The sequence below is a fragment of the Branchiostoma floridae genome, chromosome 10 (assembly GCF_000003815.2).
Source record: "Branchiostoma floridae strain S238N-H82 chromosome 10, Bfl_VNyyK, whole genome shotgun sequence".
Classification (NCBI taxonomy): domain Eukaryota; kingdom Metazoa; phylum Chordata; class Leptocardii; order Amphioxiformes; family Branchiostomatidae; genus Branchiostoma; species Branchiostoma floridae.
This window is the reverse complement of record NC_049988.1, coordinates 15,339,010-15,355,540: the sequence shown is the minus strand read 5'-3', so window position 1 is coordinate 15,355,540 and position 16,531 is coordinate 15,339,010. Positions and strand designations below refer to the sequence as shown.

The 16,531-nt window shown below is 40.1% G+C and overlaps 2 protein-coding genes and 1 long non-coding RNA gene across 6 annotated transcripts in view; 2 read left to right on the top strand and 1 right to left on the bottom strand.

Moving 5' to 3' along the window:
• The window catches only part of LOC118424948 (partitioning defective 3 homolog B-like), a 57,191-nt gene extending 52,283 nt beyond the window's left edge, over positions 1-4,908 (bottom strand). Inside the window, exons 1-2 of the mRNA XM_035833755.1 lie at positions 4,432-4,908; positions 3,958-4,084 (exon numbers count right to left, since the gene is read on the bottom strand). Coding sequence (XP_035689648.1) covers positions 3,958-4,077 — 120 coding nt within the window. The 5' untranslated portion in view covers positions 4,078-4,084; positions 4,432-4,908. The remainder of the gene's footprint in view (positions 1-3,957; positions 4,085-4,431) is intronic.
• Positions 4,909-7,190: 2,282 nt separating this feature from the next.
• LOC118423787 (protein FAM111A-like) lies at positions 7,191-10,043 on the top strand. 4 transcript variants are annotated; one of them, XM_035832013.1, is made up of 4 exons: positions 7,191-7,280; positions 7,652-7,791; positions 8,236-8,382; positions 8,835-10,043. In XM_035832013.1, the coding sequence occupies exons 3-4, from the start codon at positions 8,275-8,277 to the stop codon at positions 9,924-9,926; spliced, it is 1,200 nt and encodes a 399-aa protein (XP_035687906.1). In that variant the 5' UTR covers positions 7,191-7,280; positions 7,652-7,791; positions 8,236-8,274; the 3' UTR covers positions 9,927-10,043. The 4 variants fall into 4 exon arrangements, with proteins under 4 accessions (XP_035687906.1, XP_035687908.1, XP_035687907.1 ...); XM_035832015.1 differs by having other exon boundaries at positions 7,197-7,284; positions 8,270-8,382; XM_035832014.1 differs by having other exon boundaries at positions 7,197-7,284; positions 8,259-8,382.
• A 2,604-nt stretch (positions 10,044-12,647) lies between these two features.
• On the top strand, positions 12,648-15,382 carry LOC118424836. Its single transcript, XR_004832258.1, has 3 exons — positions 12,648-13,169; positions 13,455-13,573; positions 13,797-15,382. It is a non-coding gene; the product is annotated as an uncharacterized LOC118424836 (long non-coding RNA).
• The last annotated feature ends 1,149 nt before the right edge of the window (positions 15,383-16,531 follow it).

Sequence of the window (16,531 nt, the reverse complement as noted above, 5' to 3'; positions counted from 1 at the left end):
ATTACCAAGGGTGCTGAAACTTTGGCGAAAGCATTTGCACAAATTTTATGAAATTCATTGAATTTTATGAAAAGACAGCATATCACATAAGATTCCTGACTTTCACATAGTGATTTGTACCTCTTATAACTACATACTATAGTACATAGTGATTCATGTATTTATCATAAAATTTGTACCAATTTCATAAACTTTGTACAAATGCATAGGCACCAGGTGGAAAAGTTCAGATGAATTTTGTAACCCCATTCATTCCAGGATTCACCAATCGGGATTCACCAAGGCACAGGATTGATCGCCATCCAATCCTTCAAATCCACCTGAAAACTTGGATTAACCCCCTACAGAGCTAGATTTAGACAAGGAATCTACCAGGACTTACAAATCAGGATCAATCCCATGCTTTCTCGAATCCCGTTTCGCAAAAAATTCCTGGTATGAACAAGTCTCAAACTTATTACATTGTATGTCTTTCCCCAACACCCTCCTTTCCGTTTCCTGTTATAAACAATCGCAATGGCTATGACCTTACACGACCCATCAACCAACACTACAGAAATGGAATACGTCAAACATTTAATATCCAAAGTGCCTGTGTGGCCTGAGCACCAGTAATGTGTTCTTATCTACCTATGGCATCAGCTGGTTGAGCCACTCTCGCCAAGCAATAAATCTCAAATCAACAGCCTGTATGATATTGGGTTATGACGTCAATGCATGACGTGAAGTGTATATCATACACTGCATTAGCTATATTGATATGTGTGGTGCTGTGGTTTAGACTACTATCTTAGGGGTTGCTGAATTTACCAAATGTCCTCTTATCTTTTTGTTGCGTAAAAGAGAACTGTACTAGAAATCATGGTATTGTCATTGACTATAGCTGAAAAATATGACAATAAAAATTACCATTATTAATATATAAGAAAATGAAATGTAACTGTGGCCCAAACAGTCACATATGAAAGAAAAACAGTTGAAAATGAAGGAAATATTGGAATAACAACTGGTCAGTCAGGAATTTCAAGAATGCACAGCAGGGTCAGCAACTGTCTCTCAGCACCCTAAGATCTTCTTCCATACCTTACAAATAATACACTTCAAATGCAAGAAATAAGAACTCTTCAATCACAAATTTTTCAAGAATGAAGTAATATCTACCTATCATGTTTTCGTAAAAATCTAAGACAACTTTTTGAAGCCCCTGTTAGCAATGTCTCAGCCATGCATCCATGTATCTGTTTGATTGATTGATTTCTATTCATCTATTTACAAAGCAAATTTTAATTGCAAATACTAGCTGATTTGAAAACTAGTCAACACAATGGGGCTGTGCATCTGTAATCTTCAGTTGTGCAAATTTTCTAATGTTTTTTATATGCTAATCATTAATGCCTTTGCTATGATTCATACAGTGATACACAACTGGCCAACTATGTTGATTCTTTATTCGAATCTGACTAATGTTGCAGAAATATTGATTCTAGAAAACACCAGGTTTTTTCCAAAAGCTATTCTTAGGTTTCAGTCATAAATATGTAAAGATTCAAAGATCAAAGTAATTGCATGTATGACTCACTCAGGATATCCCTGACTCAGGCGTATTTATTTACATTTAGGGCTAGGTTTTTTACCTTCAAATTAATCACACAAATGTATATACTTTTCCTAAGAAGATATTTCGAACTTGTTGCTTCAAGCAGTTTTAATTCTTATCAAATCAAATGCACATGCGCGAGCAAAACTAATGTTAGAAGTGTCGTTTAGTGGCCATCAGAGGTTGATGTACTATAAAATCATGTTAGTGGTTACAGTAATGCCCAATATATGATTATCCCTCCCAAAGGGATACCTGAGATTTCATACCTCAGAGGAAAAGCACTTCCTGGTATGGTCTGTCATTTGATAGTGTTCTGTAATGTTATCTTGCTTAGTCACTGGCCACAACAAAACTGTTGGATAACATATATCCAAAATTTGCTACCTTTTAAGTCTAGGATGGATCAAATTTCTACGTAACCTTGCATCATTTTGTTGCATATGGAGGTTTTTTAATAGGTGAAACCATTATACTATGTGGAACAGGTAGATAGTAAAGGTAGGGAATACATCTTCTGATACTACATGCTTTGATTATACATGATGACTTCTTTCTACTTTTCTTAACAAAGGAAAAGATACATTCACAGAATGAATAGAAGTCTAGTACTCTTGCCAAACGTGCAAAGCAAAATATTGAAAATATATAGGGCGTAAATTTTCACTATCGATTACAGTTTGTATTTGCTGAGCTGAATTGAGTACAACAACCCCCTTCTTACTCAATAAGGGATGACAATGATAAGTGCATGAGTGGTCAACATAAGTCCACAACGAACTGAAAACAAAAGGAATGGTTATTCTTCATTTAAAAATGAACAGTACATCCTATTAGCTTTCCCATTCTATAACTAACAGTCTATTGTGAGTATTGTCTCTTTCAGGTCTTCCTTTACTTAAGTAGACATTTCTGCTACTTGCACAGACTAAAAGGGGGATTGTATAAAACAATGGATTTCCAAGAACCCCACCTACTGAATATACATGTGTTTTATTTTTAATCTGTTTGCTTAGAGTCATTCAGGATGTTTATGTGATTTTTTGCACAAACATACAAGAATAACACATTAACAATCCTATCTAAACCAGCTGTTTTTCTTTGCCATTAGGAGGGACTAACACTAATGATTTGATTGTGGCTCCTCACAACCAACCAGTCTTTCCACTTCTAGTTATTTGATTTCTACTTTCTTGTAGCAAAACACTGGCAAAGTAGATGATCTCAGAGTGAGGACCAAGTATCATAACGAAATAGCATTGGTGCAAATTATGTGGCTTCACAACTGCATGCATATTTTAGCCATGCATATAAATGGTCACTCCTACCAAGGAGGTCTCTTTTTCAACCTCCTTGCTCCTACCACTAGTACTAGTCTTCTTGATAGGTGTGTTGGGCAGTGGTGTTGGGTTCTTTTACTTGTCTTCCTTGGTCTTTCTTATGATATTTGGCACCATAAGACTCTGACTATGATAAGTGCCCTGATATACAGTGGCCACCCCTACATCCCCTTCAGAGAAAACAATACAACGCTTATCCAGTCGTGTCCGGACCCAAGTGCGAACCCAGGCTGTTGGCTCCACAGAACTTGAACCAGATGTGGCGAGTGGAAAAGTGTGCAGACCACTACACCACAGACACTACCTTGTAAATGTAATACCTTGTAACGAAACTAGAAATCTCTCAACGGCTTGAAACCCCAAACTCTAACACTTATGTCCCTCTTTTGTATCTAGCTGTATCTTCATCTTTAAGACATGTAACATTAGCACTTATGTTTAGAGTAAAAACTCTTCCATATAGGTACGTAAATCCCTGTACATAATACTACAAGTAAAAACCTGGTTGAGCACCAGGAATTCTATTTAAACTGCGACCTATAGACTTAATCTCTATAAACAAGAGGATTTTTTTTAGACAGAAAGGCAGGAAAGATCGATGTAATGCTTGGTGTAACAAGAATGCAGAATTGTTTAGACTTTTTTGTCATAAGAATGTACAAGATGTTGTCCACCCTGATTCCTAGGTGTGTTACATATGTGACATTTAGTTTGCAACGTGTGACATTTTAAAAAGGGATTGTGGACTTTCTCTTGCACACATGTTGTGCAAAATGTAGGGACTGAAATCCCAAGTTGTCAAAAGTTAGAGGGAAAGTTAAAATTGTGGGATTTTGTGGTATATTTTTGTTGACAAAATGAACTCAAATGCCGCCATCTTGAATCTTGTTTGGGCAGAGGTCAACAAAACTGAGGTACCCAAGCTGTCACGCTTGAAATGTGATCTTTCCCCTCAACCGAATATTCCACGCTAAATTCCGCAGCCAAAGTGGGTTAAAAGGCAAGGAGAAAGCTACCCACCTTTCCGATGGCCTTGCGGTATCTGTCGGCGGCTTTCTCGATGAGTTCTCGTACCGGGAGCTCGCCGCTTCCGCACGGCACCACGACGCGAGTGTGCCCGAAGCATACTGTCACCTTCATCGCTAAGCTGTGAGGCGTTTAAAACACAACGATCAACCTCATCACCATCATACAACGTTAAATACACTATTCAGTAAAATGTAGACGATATAATGTCTGATGTACAGTGCTATCTATTCGAATGGTTATCGTTTTTTTTTGCTCACGAAATCTACCTGTCGTAACATCGCCCCCCTCCCCACCTCAAACTCACAAAGAAACGCCGAGAAAAAAAAGCTGACAACTTCCTGTCATTTCGGAACAAATACACAGCTCAACAACTTCCTGGAGATCACAGGGACATCTATAGGGCTTCCTTGACACTTCGATCGCGTTTCAAACATCTTACAAAAGAGAGTTGAAAGAAGAGCAAACCTTTTTGACGTGTGTCACTCCATGGTTTTTCCATCCAAGACTCGCAGTTTGTTCCAGACGGGCGCGTATCAAAACAAAAGCCCGATTCCCACTCCTGGAGAACGCAAACTCCTGTTCCCGGTCACCCTTAGGACTCCAAAATCCACGCCAACAAGTAGACTATCAGATCGGAAGGCAGATTTGGCGCTGGAGTACTTCCTAAAGCACGCAGGAGATAAGCCAGCACGTTGAGTAATCCAGAGGATTTCAGCTGGGATCATTCATAAATTTGCACCCTGCTAGCTAGCTAAGAAACACAAAAACTTTTCCGTTGTGACTCACGCACGTTACGACATTCACGGCATATTTCTGCAGGTAGATTCCAGACGAATCTTGTCCCTGGACGTTCCTTAATTCCTAGTCGTCCACGCAACACTTAGACCTGTCACAGCAAGGAGTTGTATTATCTATGGCTGGGTCAGGGCCAAACTCGCTCACGCGCTGGACTCGGGGAGATTTTCAGATTTTCTTGTCCACTTTCCCGCGTCGCCTCGAGCAAAATTCCTCAACCACGAGTTCCAAGATCGTTCTGGTATCCCTCTGGGTTTCCTTGGTCACACTTGGGGGTGGATAGGCGAACTTAAAACTGGGTAAAAGTTGCAGAATCGCTCAAGATGGGGTGAAACTTGGTGCTCAGCTGCTCTCCAAGCTGAACGCTCCCCTCCCAACGTAACTTCGCTTGAAAATAGGGGACAGTACGTTGCTACTTGAAGTCGCGTGCACAGGGTGTACACAAAGTATAGTTTTTTCATCAAACATATCAAGAAAGACACATCATTCTTGGCCTTATTTATAGATGAATAAGCTTGGTCATACATAAATATGATTCAAATCTGTAAATTTTGTTGATCTAACATCCCCTTGCTAAATGAAACGGTTAACGCTTTGTCCCGAAATGGACTGTTACAATATCAGCGATGGGGAGGACAGGGTGGTATCGGGTGACCCAGCCCCCTTTATAAACAAACCGTCCTGTCAAATTTGATTTGGTTGTTGCAATCAAAGTCCAACAAGCCGTTAAAACAATCAGGGATGGCGTTTTCTTAAATAAGATATTCTGGAAACGAATAAAGAACACTTATGTTAGAAATAGATAAAGAAAGATGATAAGAATTTCACAAGATAGATTCGTTTTTACAGGAGGAATCGAGTGACTCATCCGAAAACAATTTGACAAATTCACAACTTCCGTCAACAAATTACTGTGATCCATTGATGGGCAATGCCCGTTTAGTTTGGGTAAATGATCCTCTCTGGGCGTGGCACTAATAAGACAATGTTTTAATAAGAATTTCATAGTGACGACACCAGAATTCTCCAATTTTATCGTCTAGGTCAGGTCACAGGAAACTGTTGTTTTGTAGACTAAAGAAATCAATGTGAAACAGCTGCTTATTAATTGTAGATACTAGTACTTGGAGTCTTCGTGAATTTGTTGCGTAATTCATTCTTTTATTCGCCAAGAGACTTTATGCAAAAATGTACTGCCAATTACTAGTAGATTTTATTGCTCTAGACAAGAGGGATTTTTAGAGCCAATTAATCATAAAAGAACATGCAAGTTGTTACAATCTTTTCAATTGTTTCTTGATGATCATGTGCTGCCGTTTCGAACTTGGCCGCAAGGGGCATAACTGTTCATCGAACACTAGTAGTTTATACCCAAGTAACGGGTACAGACAGAGTTTCTTTTGAAAGAAAGTACAATTCAACTATCCAAGATGTAGAATGACTATTCTATCATATCGAACTAAAAGAGCTTAAGGACCTTGTATAACAATTCCATACAACATGGATGCCGATGTATCTGTATAGTTATCATATGAAACCGTAACACACCGGAAAATATTAAGTTGGAAAGGTTTTTTGCTTAACGTTAAGTTTGTGTGGACGGAGTTCAGTACCAAGGACAGGTGTGTCCAAAAAGCTAAACACGAACGTACGTGTCTCATAATGAGATGATTATAGTTAGGAATACATTTATCGTGACAACTGTACTACATTTTTGTACTAGCATATCTGATAAACACTTGTTATAGAAACCCATGGTCAAGTGACTGTCCATCAAACACGTAACGTTATCTGTATACCATGTAGTACCAAGGAAGCCTGGGTACCATCCGGAAAGTAGTTCGCTCCGGCGTTCATTATATACTATACTAGTATTCAGTCGCTTCTAGCTCTGACATTCATTATACACTATATACAGTCGCTTCTCTGTTAGTCTCTGATAGCAGAAGCGAACATAGGAGCGAACTACTATCCGGATGGTACCCAGGCTAGTACCAAGGACAGTGGCAATAGAATTTTTGGCACTGTCCATATCAGCACCATGGTCAGGGTTTCAACAGACGCAGCGTCTACGATAGCCCCTTTGAGAGAGCGAGAGCGAGAGAGAGAGCGAGTGAGAGAGAGAGAGAGAGAGAAGAGAGAGAGAAAGACAAAAAAAGAGAGAGAGAGAGAGAGAGAATCCCAACTAACTATCAATTGTTATCGGAAACACAACGACCAATGCCTGTACGGGTGAAGTTCCGCGAAATCTGACAAACAGTGTAAGGCTATTCTGCAAGATGAGGAACAGGAGGTTAGACTTCTTTATTTCTTTATTCCATACAACAGCGTCATCTAGCGGATATCGGTGTACACCATGATAATGACGCTCTCGACGCTGATTGGTCAATCAAAGCCTTCCTGTGCTGCTGCTGAGAGCCATTTACATTCTCCCCGCGAAAGTGAAAGTACGCTAGGACCGTGTCTTCGACGAAAAAGCCATAAAATCGTCAAAACATCAGCTGACGACTACAAACTAGGTTGGTAAGACATCATGAATACTTTCTCCTATCTTTAGTCAAAGTGTAAATGATTCCTATCCTGGAAGGAATGCATTTTAGACTAAAATGTGGTGTGGGACGCTTCCCTTGAAAATCCGCCATGTTGTCCCGTTCGAGAATGGGATGAAATCAGAAATGTACATTCATTTCGTGGCAACAAAAGACATAAAAGTGCCTGTTCTTGTGGTGAAACAACCACAGTTGCACCGGGGATATGGAGACGTATGGTTTAGGTATTTAGTGATATATACTGAACACAAATCGTTACTGTTTTAAACCAATAGCATCCCAAACTTTTCTGTTCATCATAATTTGCACAAACATATACTTCATTACCATGTATTGTGTAGCTGTAAGTGACCCTGCCTGAATCAACGGACTCCTTGCAAGAGGATTGATTGTGTGTCCAGGTGAGCATTGTGAGACGTTGGACTTTTGGACTTTGGATCATTCTGCCAGTGTACTAAACGTTACAACAGTCAGTCAACAGGTGGGTGCTGAAAGATTGTAAATTAAAGAAGCCTCTACCAGGCGCCACAGGTCGCCCGAAAAATAGTAGAAATTGGCCAATTAAGACAGAAAACACGCCAGAGGAGTTAGATGGCTGAGGAGTACAGTTTGCAACCTGTGGAGCCTGGTAGAGGCTAAAACTAGTGATGCATCAAAAACTGAATCAATTTTTTTACGGGCTTGTCCCGTCCAAGGCCATTTGATCACCTCTACTCAATAGTCTTCATTGATAAATGGTGGAAATGAATAGATTTGTGATTGAATATGAATAGATGTTTCTTCAGATGAAATGTACATTCCAGATATTCCAAGGTGGCAAGTCATGACCATGTCACCTTACAAAAGTGTCATGACAGAAAGTCATAACGGTCCCCTGTCCTAACTAAGATAAAATGTTCCCTTGTTACTTCCTTACTTTGGTCAGTCAGTTCTTTATCTGACAAACAGTCTAACAACAGATGAGATGGATGCCACTCAACAGCCAGCTTCAGTCCCACCAGTGGATCACAAACTTGAAGGCATGGAATGTCAGGAGGAGGAGCAGCTTAAGTTCAGCCAGGAATCCTCAGAGGTGATCATATTTATATCATTGCAGTAGATGTATCTCAAATCATTTTTGCTCAGGCTACTAGTACCTTCTTATTAAATGTACAAGTTGTAAAGTTACAGAGAGCTTTTATGTTTATGGAGCATACGCAGTGATTAAAAAAAAACTCAGTGCACAGAACTTTGTTGAACAGTCAATAAATGGACCTCTATATGTAAGGACCACCTGGGCAATGCCGCTTTATGCAAAGACCCTTTATGCAATCTATAAGTCAACATCATTTGCTTGTAACAAATTTTACAAAAGATAATTATGATAGATCTGAATACACCTCAGGAAAATATACAAATATCGAACAGAGGGCTGCATATGGGCATTCACATTCTTTCCTTATCAATATAAATGTATCAAATAGTCTTGTATTTTACTATTCAGAACTAGGATTTCGGTTGTTGTTTTTTTCCGTGTGTCTGCAGGGTGCCTCAGACGAGAACACTGACTCACAAGGGGCTGGTGCAGCCTGGGACGTACATCTGAGGGATCCTGTGCTTGTATCAATACAAAAGCTGTTTGAGGACATATCCCGCAGTGCTACTGAAGGTGCAAACAACATTGAACGTCGTGGACACAATAGACATAACATGGATCTTCTAAGGTCTTTGCTAAATAGATGTTCCAAATTAAGCCAGGACATTGAGAGGCTTTATAAGGACATAAAAGAGGTCATAAAAGAGGAAGAGGGAACTGACACAGGTTCTGCTCAGGGTAATTATAATCTACCTGAGCCGGTCAGCTGCCAGAAGTTTGGTCCAGTCACAATTCTGCTCCTGCAAAAACTTCTGCCAGCTGCAAGGTCAGTTGGGATCATCTTTGTGGAAGTACAATCTGGTGGTCGCCTTTCAATCTTTGCATGCGGAACATGTTTTCGGGTTGGCACAAAGTATGTGATGACCTGTAAGCATGTTCTTGATGAAATAGCTAACAAAGGCCCTCCAGAGAATGCCTTTGTAGAATTCAACTTCTTGAAGGACTTTAAGACCTTTAAGCCAATAAGATTCCAATTCATAAAACAGGTTGCCCTCAGCAACATCGATGATCTTGACTACTGTGTCCTCGAATTCTCAATTCCTGCTGACCTAACTGAAACAGTTAAGACCCATCTGCCAGCACTTGGAACCCTGGTTTGCGATGTAGAGCATTCAGGTACTATCACTTTGGTTGGGCACCCTGGTGGTGACCCCAAAGTCATGGATCCCAACTGCCCTTATCCACACCCATATGTAGGGGTGTATCGGAAACTCAATCCTCAGCCTTCTCAGCTTAATGATCCACGTAGGGTAACCTACTGTTCTCTCATGGGGCTTGGATCCTCTGGGTCCCCTGGGTTTAACGAGGATGGAGACCTTGTGGTCATGCACGCTTGCCGCTACCGCCCACATGATCAGAATATAGAGCAGGGAGTAAAGATGACTGCTATCAGGGATGATCTGAGACAGAGAAATCCAGATCTGTGTGAAGAATTGTTTCCTACATCACGGGGCTTATCCACTACTGAAACAACATCCTAGAGAGACTTGGATAAGTCAACTAAGTATTTGGGGAATGCATGCCTTTTGCTGCAGAGTAGAATAAGACATTTTTATTCCTTGTAAGTTGTGGCTGAACGGGCCAAATTCAATCAGTGCCTGAAGCAGAGCCAACCTGCTGAATTTAGCAAAGTACATAGCAGCTACTTTTATGAATTTAGTCTTATGAAATTACGTTTACTGTGTAAGTTGCTGATGATGTTGTTTGCACTATTATGCACAATATAGCTATGCACTTGCAGCTACCATAGGTCAGTAAGCACCTCCACTTTGTATTTTGTTCAAGCATGATTTGTTTTTCTCAAATGAGAGGGGTTGGGTACAAAATGTAGCTCATGTCTGTTTTAGAATTGGAACTTATGTTGACATTGTGGCCATTTTAGACTATGGTTTCATAACTGTGTGATTGTTAGAAATGAGGCATATGGCAGTGGGACCAATCATTCTAGGACTGAGTAATCCATAGCTCGGTCAGTTTTACTTGCAGTCAATCCTTCTATAGTGACCACACATTCAAGAAATTTTAAGAATATTGTCACAGTATTGACTAGATTGAGTCAATTGAAAAAATTATCTACAGAACCATAAGATAATACCTACATGTATAATAGGTCCATCATTGGTCACTACTAAGGGGTTTGATTGCAGTGGCATTGTTGTTTCGTCTGGATAGCTGAAGGATTTTAAATATAAATATGTTTTAAGACGATATCTAATGACAAGTTTTTTCTTCAGTGTTTTTACATGAAAGATGGATTATATCATTTATATGAAATGTTGTATGTATGTTAGATGTCAATGGCATAAAAACTTGTATTATCATTTGATAGATATGGATAGCTTTAGGCCACAACAATTTAATTTCTTGGTTCACGGATTCGCTCGCTCCTATTTTTTGGAGAAAAAAAATAAAAATTACCACTCAGCAAATTTTCACCATCAATGAAACCATTTACCAACTTTCTGGTGTAGTAAATTGGCCTTTATATCATAAGCTCCTTAAAATGTAGGTATTATTATTGCAGTTATATTTTTCATTCATGAAGAATGGGACAAACATAAAAACTGACACTTTTGTAATTTTCAACGAAAACTGTTACTGTACAGTAATAGTGGTTTTGTACTTTTTTCAAGCTGAAAACTTTTTATTCTTTATGTTTTTGATTAGCCCCTACCTTTACCCAAACCATTTAACAATTCTTATTTTTATTTCGCCCTTTTGCTCCATATTTTTTATGAAAAATCCGTGAACCAAGAAATTGAATTGATGTGGCCTAATGAAAGTAAATGAAAGTATGTATTTTACAATGTACATGAAATGGTACTCGGGTCCAGCTATCAACACTACCAAAGCAATATATGCAACATGAATTTGTCTCAATAGAGTGTTAATGTTATAATTCCTCCCTACTCATTGTATAACATGTGTATGTTACATGATTGTACATGAATTTCATATCAGTCCAATGGTTTATCAATTTTTATACCACCTGTCACTATCCATTGCAAGGTATGATGTTCAATGGACTTTTATACAAGGTACAAAAAGCAATTGCATTGTTTGAATGGGACCAAAGTTATGGTTGTTCTCAGAGAGAGTGTTATTAATAACAATTTATATATGTATTTTATCTACTTAAGGACTATTTGCATATTTCTGAGAGATAGCAGTTGTAATAAAGGATGGTGATGCTCTACACCACTGCATTTATTAATGCCGTCTTGCATGGAACCTTATAGCTAGTATATTACTTGTTGGCCAGACAGCATTAAGTGTTAAAAGGCTTCATCCCATTTTGTTTTTGCAAACAAAAGAAATTTATACACAGACACAGGATCACACCTTTGATAGCCAGAAGATTTCAAAAATTTGTATGTACATGTAAAATTTTGTTTGTGGCATCTGCATTGTATTAACTGCATTATTTCCATGTATACAGTAATGCAGGTACAGTCAGATATCAGTGTGTCTTTTCATAGAGTTCACAAGTCAACCTACCTAGCTGTAGAATGAATATTTTATCATTTACCATATCATAATAGACATATAAAAGATAACTTGAGATTTAGCACTTATAGAACTGACGTAATCATTCGAACAGTCTGTCCGTAAGGATATAGCTACTTCTATTATTTACAGACCGAGGTAACGTGTCTAGGTTGGGTTGGTCTGGTTGTATGATAGCACGTGTATTTAGCTGTGTGTGGATGGTGTTCAGTAACAAGGACAGGTAGGTTTGCTTGTGTGTGTGTGTGTGTGTGTGTGTGTGTGTGTGTGTGTGTGTGTGTGTGTGTGTTAATGGTGTTCCGCAAAAAGGACAGGTATGTTTGCTTCTGTGCAAATGTGTTCAGCACCAAGGACAGATCGTGGAATTTGGGTGGTGTAAAGCCGAGGAGGGCCATGTTCGATAGTGCTGGCAGCTACGGATCTCATCAGCATAGATGACCAATCGTGGACGTGTCTGGAGCGAATCCTTCTGACCAATGACACACCAGAATTCAGTTTCAATGGACCAATCGAAACTATTAGTGCTTAGATATAATCATCAGAGACAGCCAATCATGAAAGGTTCTGCGGGTGCATTTTACAGACCAATGACAGACCAGGATTCCTTCAATTGACCAATCACAGACCAGCAGGTGACTGGGTGATATTTGCACCTGTGGAGGGGACACCTTCGTCCGACACCAGCCCAGATTTTTAATTCACGGTCGATTCAGCAACCAGTGAAGATCGTATCCGTCTATTCTCACGGAGAGCACGCCGTAAGTCGAAATGTGTGGCCGCGGGAACGGTGGTAAGCGCCAGGGGAGAGTGCTAAGAGTCGCCTTACCGTCCACGACAACAGGCACGTCACCGCCAATCGGCTGGCGCGCCAAGGAACTTTCAAGAGAACCTCCGGGCTCGTCTACGAAATGCGTGGTCCGCAGGAACTGAGTTAAGAGGCCGGGGAAGAGTTACCGTACCGTCCGACAACACCCACGGCACCACCAAACTAGCCATCTGGCTCGCCAAGGAACTTTCAAGGGAACTTCCCCCGGGCTCGGCTACGAAATTTGGGCCGCCGGAAAGAATACAAGCGGCTGGGGAAGACAGGTGATAAGAGCTACCGTACCGTCCGCGACAACGTCCACGACACCGCCAAACTAGCCGGCTGGCTCGCCAAGAGGCCGCAAAGGTAGCCTCCGGACTCGTCTTCGAGGAGATTGGCTGTATTTTTCAAGGTAAGGTGAGACAGACGGCTAGGTCGAGAACATGCACAATCCTATGCTCTATTTCCCTATTCTATCTAAAGAAGTTCGGCTCCGGCTGTTTTCTGACGTTTTTTTTTTCGAGCGTTTTTGTCGGGCTTTCTATTTTGTTCCGTTTCTTCACGACCGCTTATGTTCGCTTATATCGCGTATCGCCACTGTACATGTACTGCGAAGTCGGAACAATGTACTCGCCCGGTTACAACTGTAATAAGTCATATCACTGAACAACCGTTAACAAGCCTTTGTCTCTTGCAGTGGTGGGTGAGGAATGTGACGCGTGCGTCCCCGAACCGACTCCGTGTTACACGTACATACGCAGTACCTGAGGTACCGTCAAGACTCGACTGATGACTGGATTTGAATCACCACGCACAGTGAGTCGATTATCCTACGCAGTTACTTATCGCTAATTCTTTGACACTTTGCTACATGATTAGAACAAAGCTTAAAGCAAAACTACTTTAGTAGCCTGACTACCTCGTTCCTGTAGCCTGTGATTTGACTTTGTCCTTAACCGAAACTGTACATGCCCGGTTGCAACTGTAATTTCCACTTGGCATTGAACAACCGTTAACTTGAAACCCTTGTCTCTTACAGCGGAATGTGATGCGTGCGTGCGGACCTGCCCTACGTTAACACCAACTGGCGACACGGGATCTTACTGTTGTTCATGGCGACCGGACCAGGAAGAACGCATTGTCCATGCCCAGAACAGTCGGTGTCCGTGTGTGCGGCCTGCTAGAGGAACCAGTGGATGTCACCTGGTAGAGCGCATAAGGAAATCTTGCTACGTGCCCATTTTCCATGTAGCATAGGCAGGCTGTGTTGATGTTATTTTTAGAAAAGGCAGTCGGCACATGATTCGTAGTGAGGCGGAAATGTCAAATTTTCTAGCGCAATACGAAGGATGTTATTTGGTGAACTTAGCGTAAAGCGTTATCGGAACAAGCAAACCCATGCAGACCGTTTTAGCAGCCTTTTGTTAGCAACGTCATTTTCCCAAAATATATTAAGCTATTCCAGTACAGAACTCGAGATGACTAGCACTAAATTTTCTTGTTTCTATGCCTTTGCACTGACTAAGACGTTTGCTCTCTATTTGAGCCGTTTTTGATTCACGTATTTTGCTTCCGTTCTTGTACAACAGTGGTCAACGGTTTAGAATTTAGCAAATGTTGGTATTGCCGGTGTCATTGGTGTTGAGGTAGGTTGGGGTCTTTTGTACTTGAAGCCCTGTAGAAAGTTGGCTGCTGAAGGCTTAGGCTGACGTTCGGACACTTAACATCGCGTGCTAAAGCACACACGCACATGCACGCACACACTAACACTACATCTAACAATGGCGCCTTAACGTCTACGACCACCACCCAGCACAATAAGCCAATAACATATTAATACACTAACATTGGGAACAAATGTCTCGGCCTTAAAGAAAAAAGCAGCAAAAAAAAACTTTCCACGGGACTACAAGTACGGAAGGCTTCAGGTTATCCCCACCAATGCACTGATGATATCAACATTTGCTAATTCTGAACTGTTCGCCACTGTTGTCCTAGAATAGAGGCAAAATATGTGAAAACACACGAGCTTAGAGAGTAAAGGTCTTTTGTTTTCAAATGTGGTCTTTATATATAGTTGTAAGCTTTGCTTAAGTCATTGACAGTTCTGTACTTTTAGCGATGTGTTGCATTTCCATGCAGTTATGAGTGCATGTGAGACTATTGTTTTCATAGCTGATATGTAATTCATTATTCAGCTGTAGGTTGTGTCACGTATCGCTAGCTATTATGCTTGACTTGGTCTGCTTGTGTTTCTTGTTCGTGGCCTTTGTAGACCGCTTTACTGTTGTTTCATAATCTTGTAAATAAAGCATTGACCTTGATTACGTGTACCTAAATTTTGTCTTAGTGGAATTTGTCAGGCAAAAAGGAAGAAGCAAACTAAACGTATCCGAATGAGATACTGTATGTAAACGCAGTGTAGATAGACGACTGTTTTGTTGTTCTGATAGGATCTACGCTTGTTCGTTGTCGACTACCTCTGTCGTATTTTCAGTCCAGTATCTGAAAATAAATGAATATTAGTTGTGTGTCCATTCATTTACACTGAAAGCAGTGAATAAAAGAGCCTTTTGCTCTCACTTTGCTTTTATATTTCTTGTGTTTCGCTTCATTCTTGTACAATAGTGGCCACATTGTCCTAGAATTGCAGCAAAACACTTGAATGAAAGTGCTTTGAGAGCCATGGTCTTTTCCCGCTGAAATTGTCTAAATATCTTGAGAGATGACATTAAATATCAACGAGGTAGTTGTAATCAAGTAAGCTAATAGTGCCAGGGTACTTCTTAGAAATTGTATTGTATTGAATTGTAGATCTAAGTCAAGCCACAATATTTGACAATTTGTCGATGTCCATTTGAAAATTCGACTACATTTTTGTCTTGTCTTGCTGTTTTGGTGACTGAATCGTTTGCTAATATGATTGTAGAGCATTCTTTGTAAGCGTCTTGCTTCTACTAGTATCTTAAGCCTGATAATTTAAATCATGAAACATTACCTTCTTTGCCAAAAAGACGAACTGAAATTGACCGAGGAAGATTGCTTTACACAGCTTTCGATACAAAGGTATGACAGATGTAAAATTGTTCCGAATAGTCTTTCACGTTTATGTACCGGATTCAGGTACTGAATGTAAACTTTGTTGTAGATCAGATGGACAACAGGCTAGGATGTTGTATTATTGTTCTGATAGCGTGTACGATTGTTCAATAAATGGGTTTTTGTTGTGTGCCCATTCATTTACATTATAAGCAGTGAAAGTCTTTTGTTCTCTATAAGCCGTCATAATTCTTGTATTTCGCTTCATTCTAGTACACGAGTGGCCACCTTGTCCTGGAATGGAGGCAAAATACTAGTACTTGAATACGAGTGCTCTGAGAGCAAAGGACTTTTTTGCTGAAATTGGCTCGATATATTCGTAATTTTCGATTGTCAAATTGATATTAAATATTACCGATACAGTTGCAAACTTGCCACATAAGTACTATAGGGAGGAATTATGAATTATGGAAATAAATACAATTTGCATAATTTGTTAGGCGCTACTAAAATCCCACAGATGTTCTGGCCACCCTACATTGCTTACGTCATATATAGCGACTTCCTATAACAGAAATACATTGTGCCAGAATTACACAAATGTCTTTGTAATAAGTTGTATCACATACAAAATTTAATCAAGCGGTTTATTTACGCAAATCCCCTCTATCCAACGATATAGAAGGAGCCAAAGTACTAGTATCAATGCAACATGTTCGCAAACGATTCGACTGT

Bases quoted from the DNA above. Each gene is read 5' to 3' on its own strand.
- LOC118423787 (XM_035832013.1), top strand. From the start codon at position 8,275: ATGGATGCCACTCAACAGCCAGCTTCAGTCCCACCAGTGGATCACAAA. The intron at 8,383-8,834 runs GTGATCATATTT...GTGTGTCTGCAG, and splicing joins TCAGCCAGGAATCCTCAGAG to GGTGCCTCAGACGAGAACAC.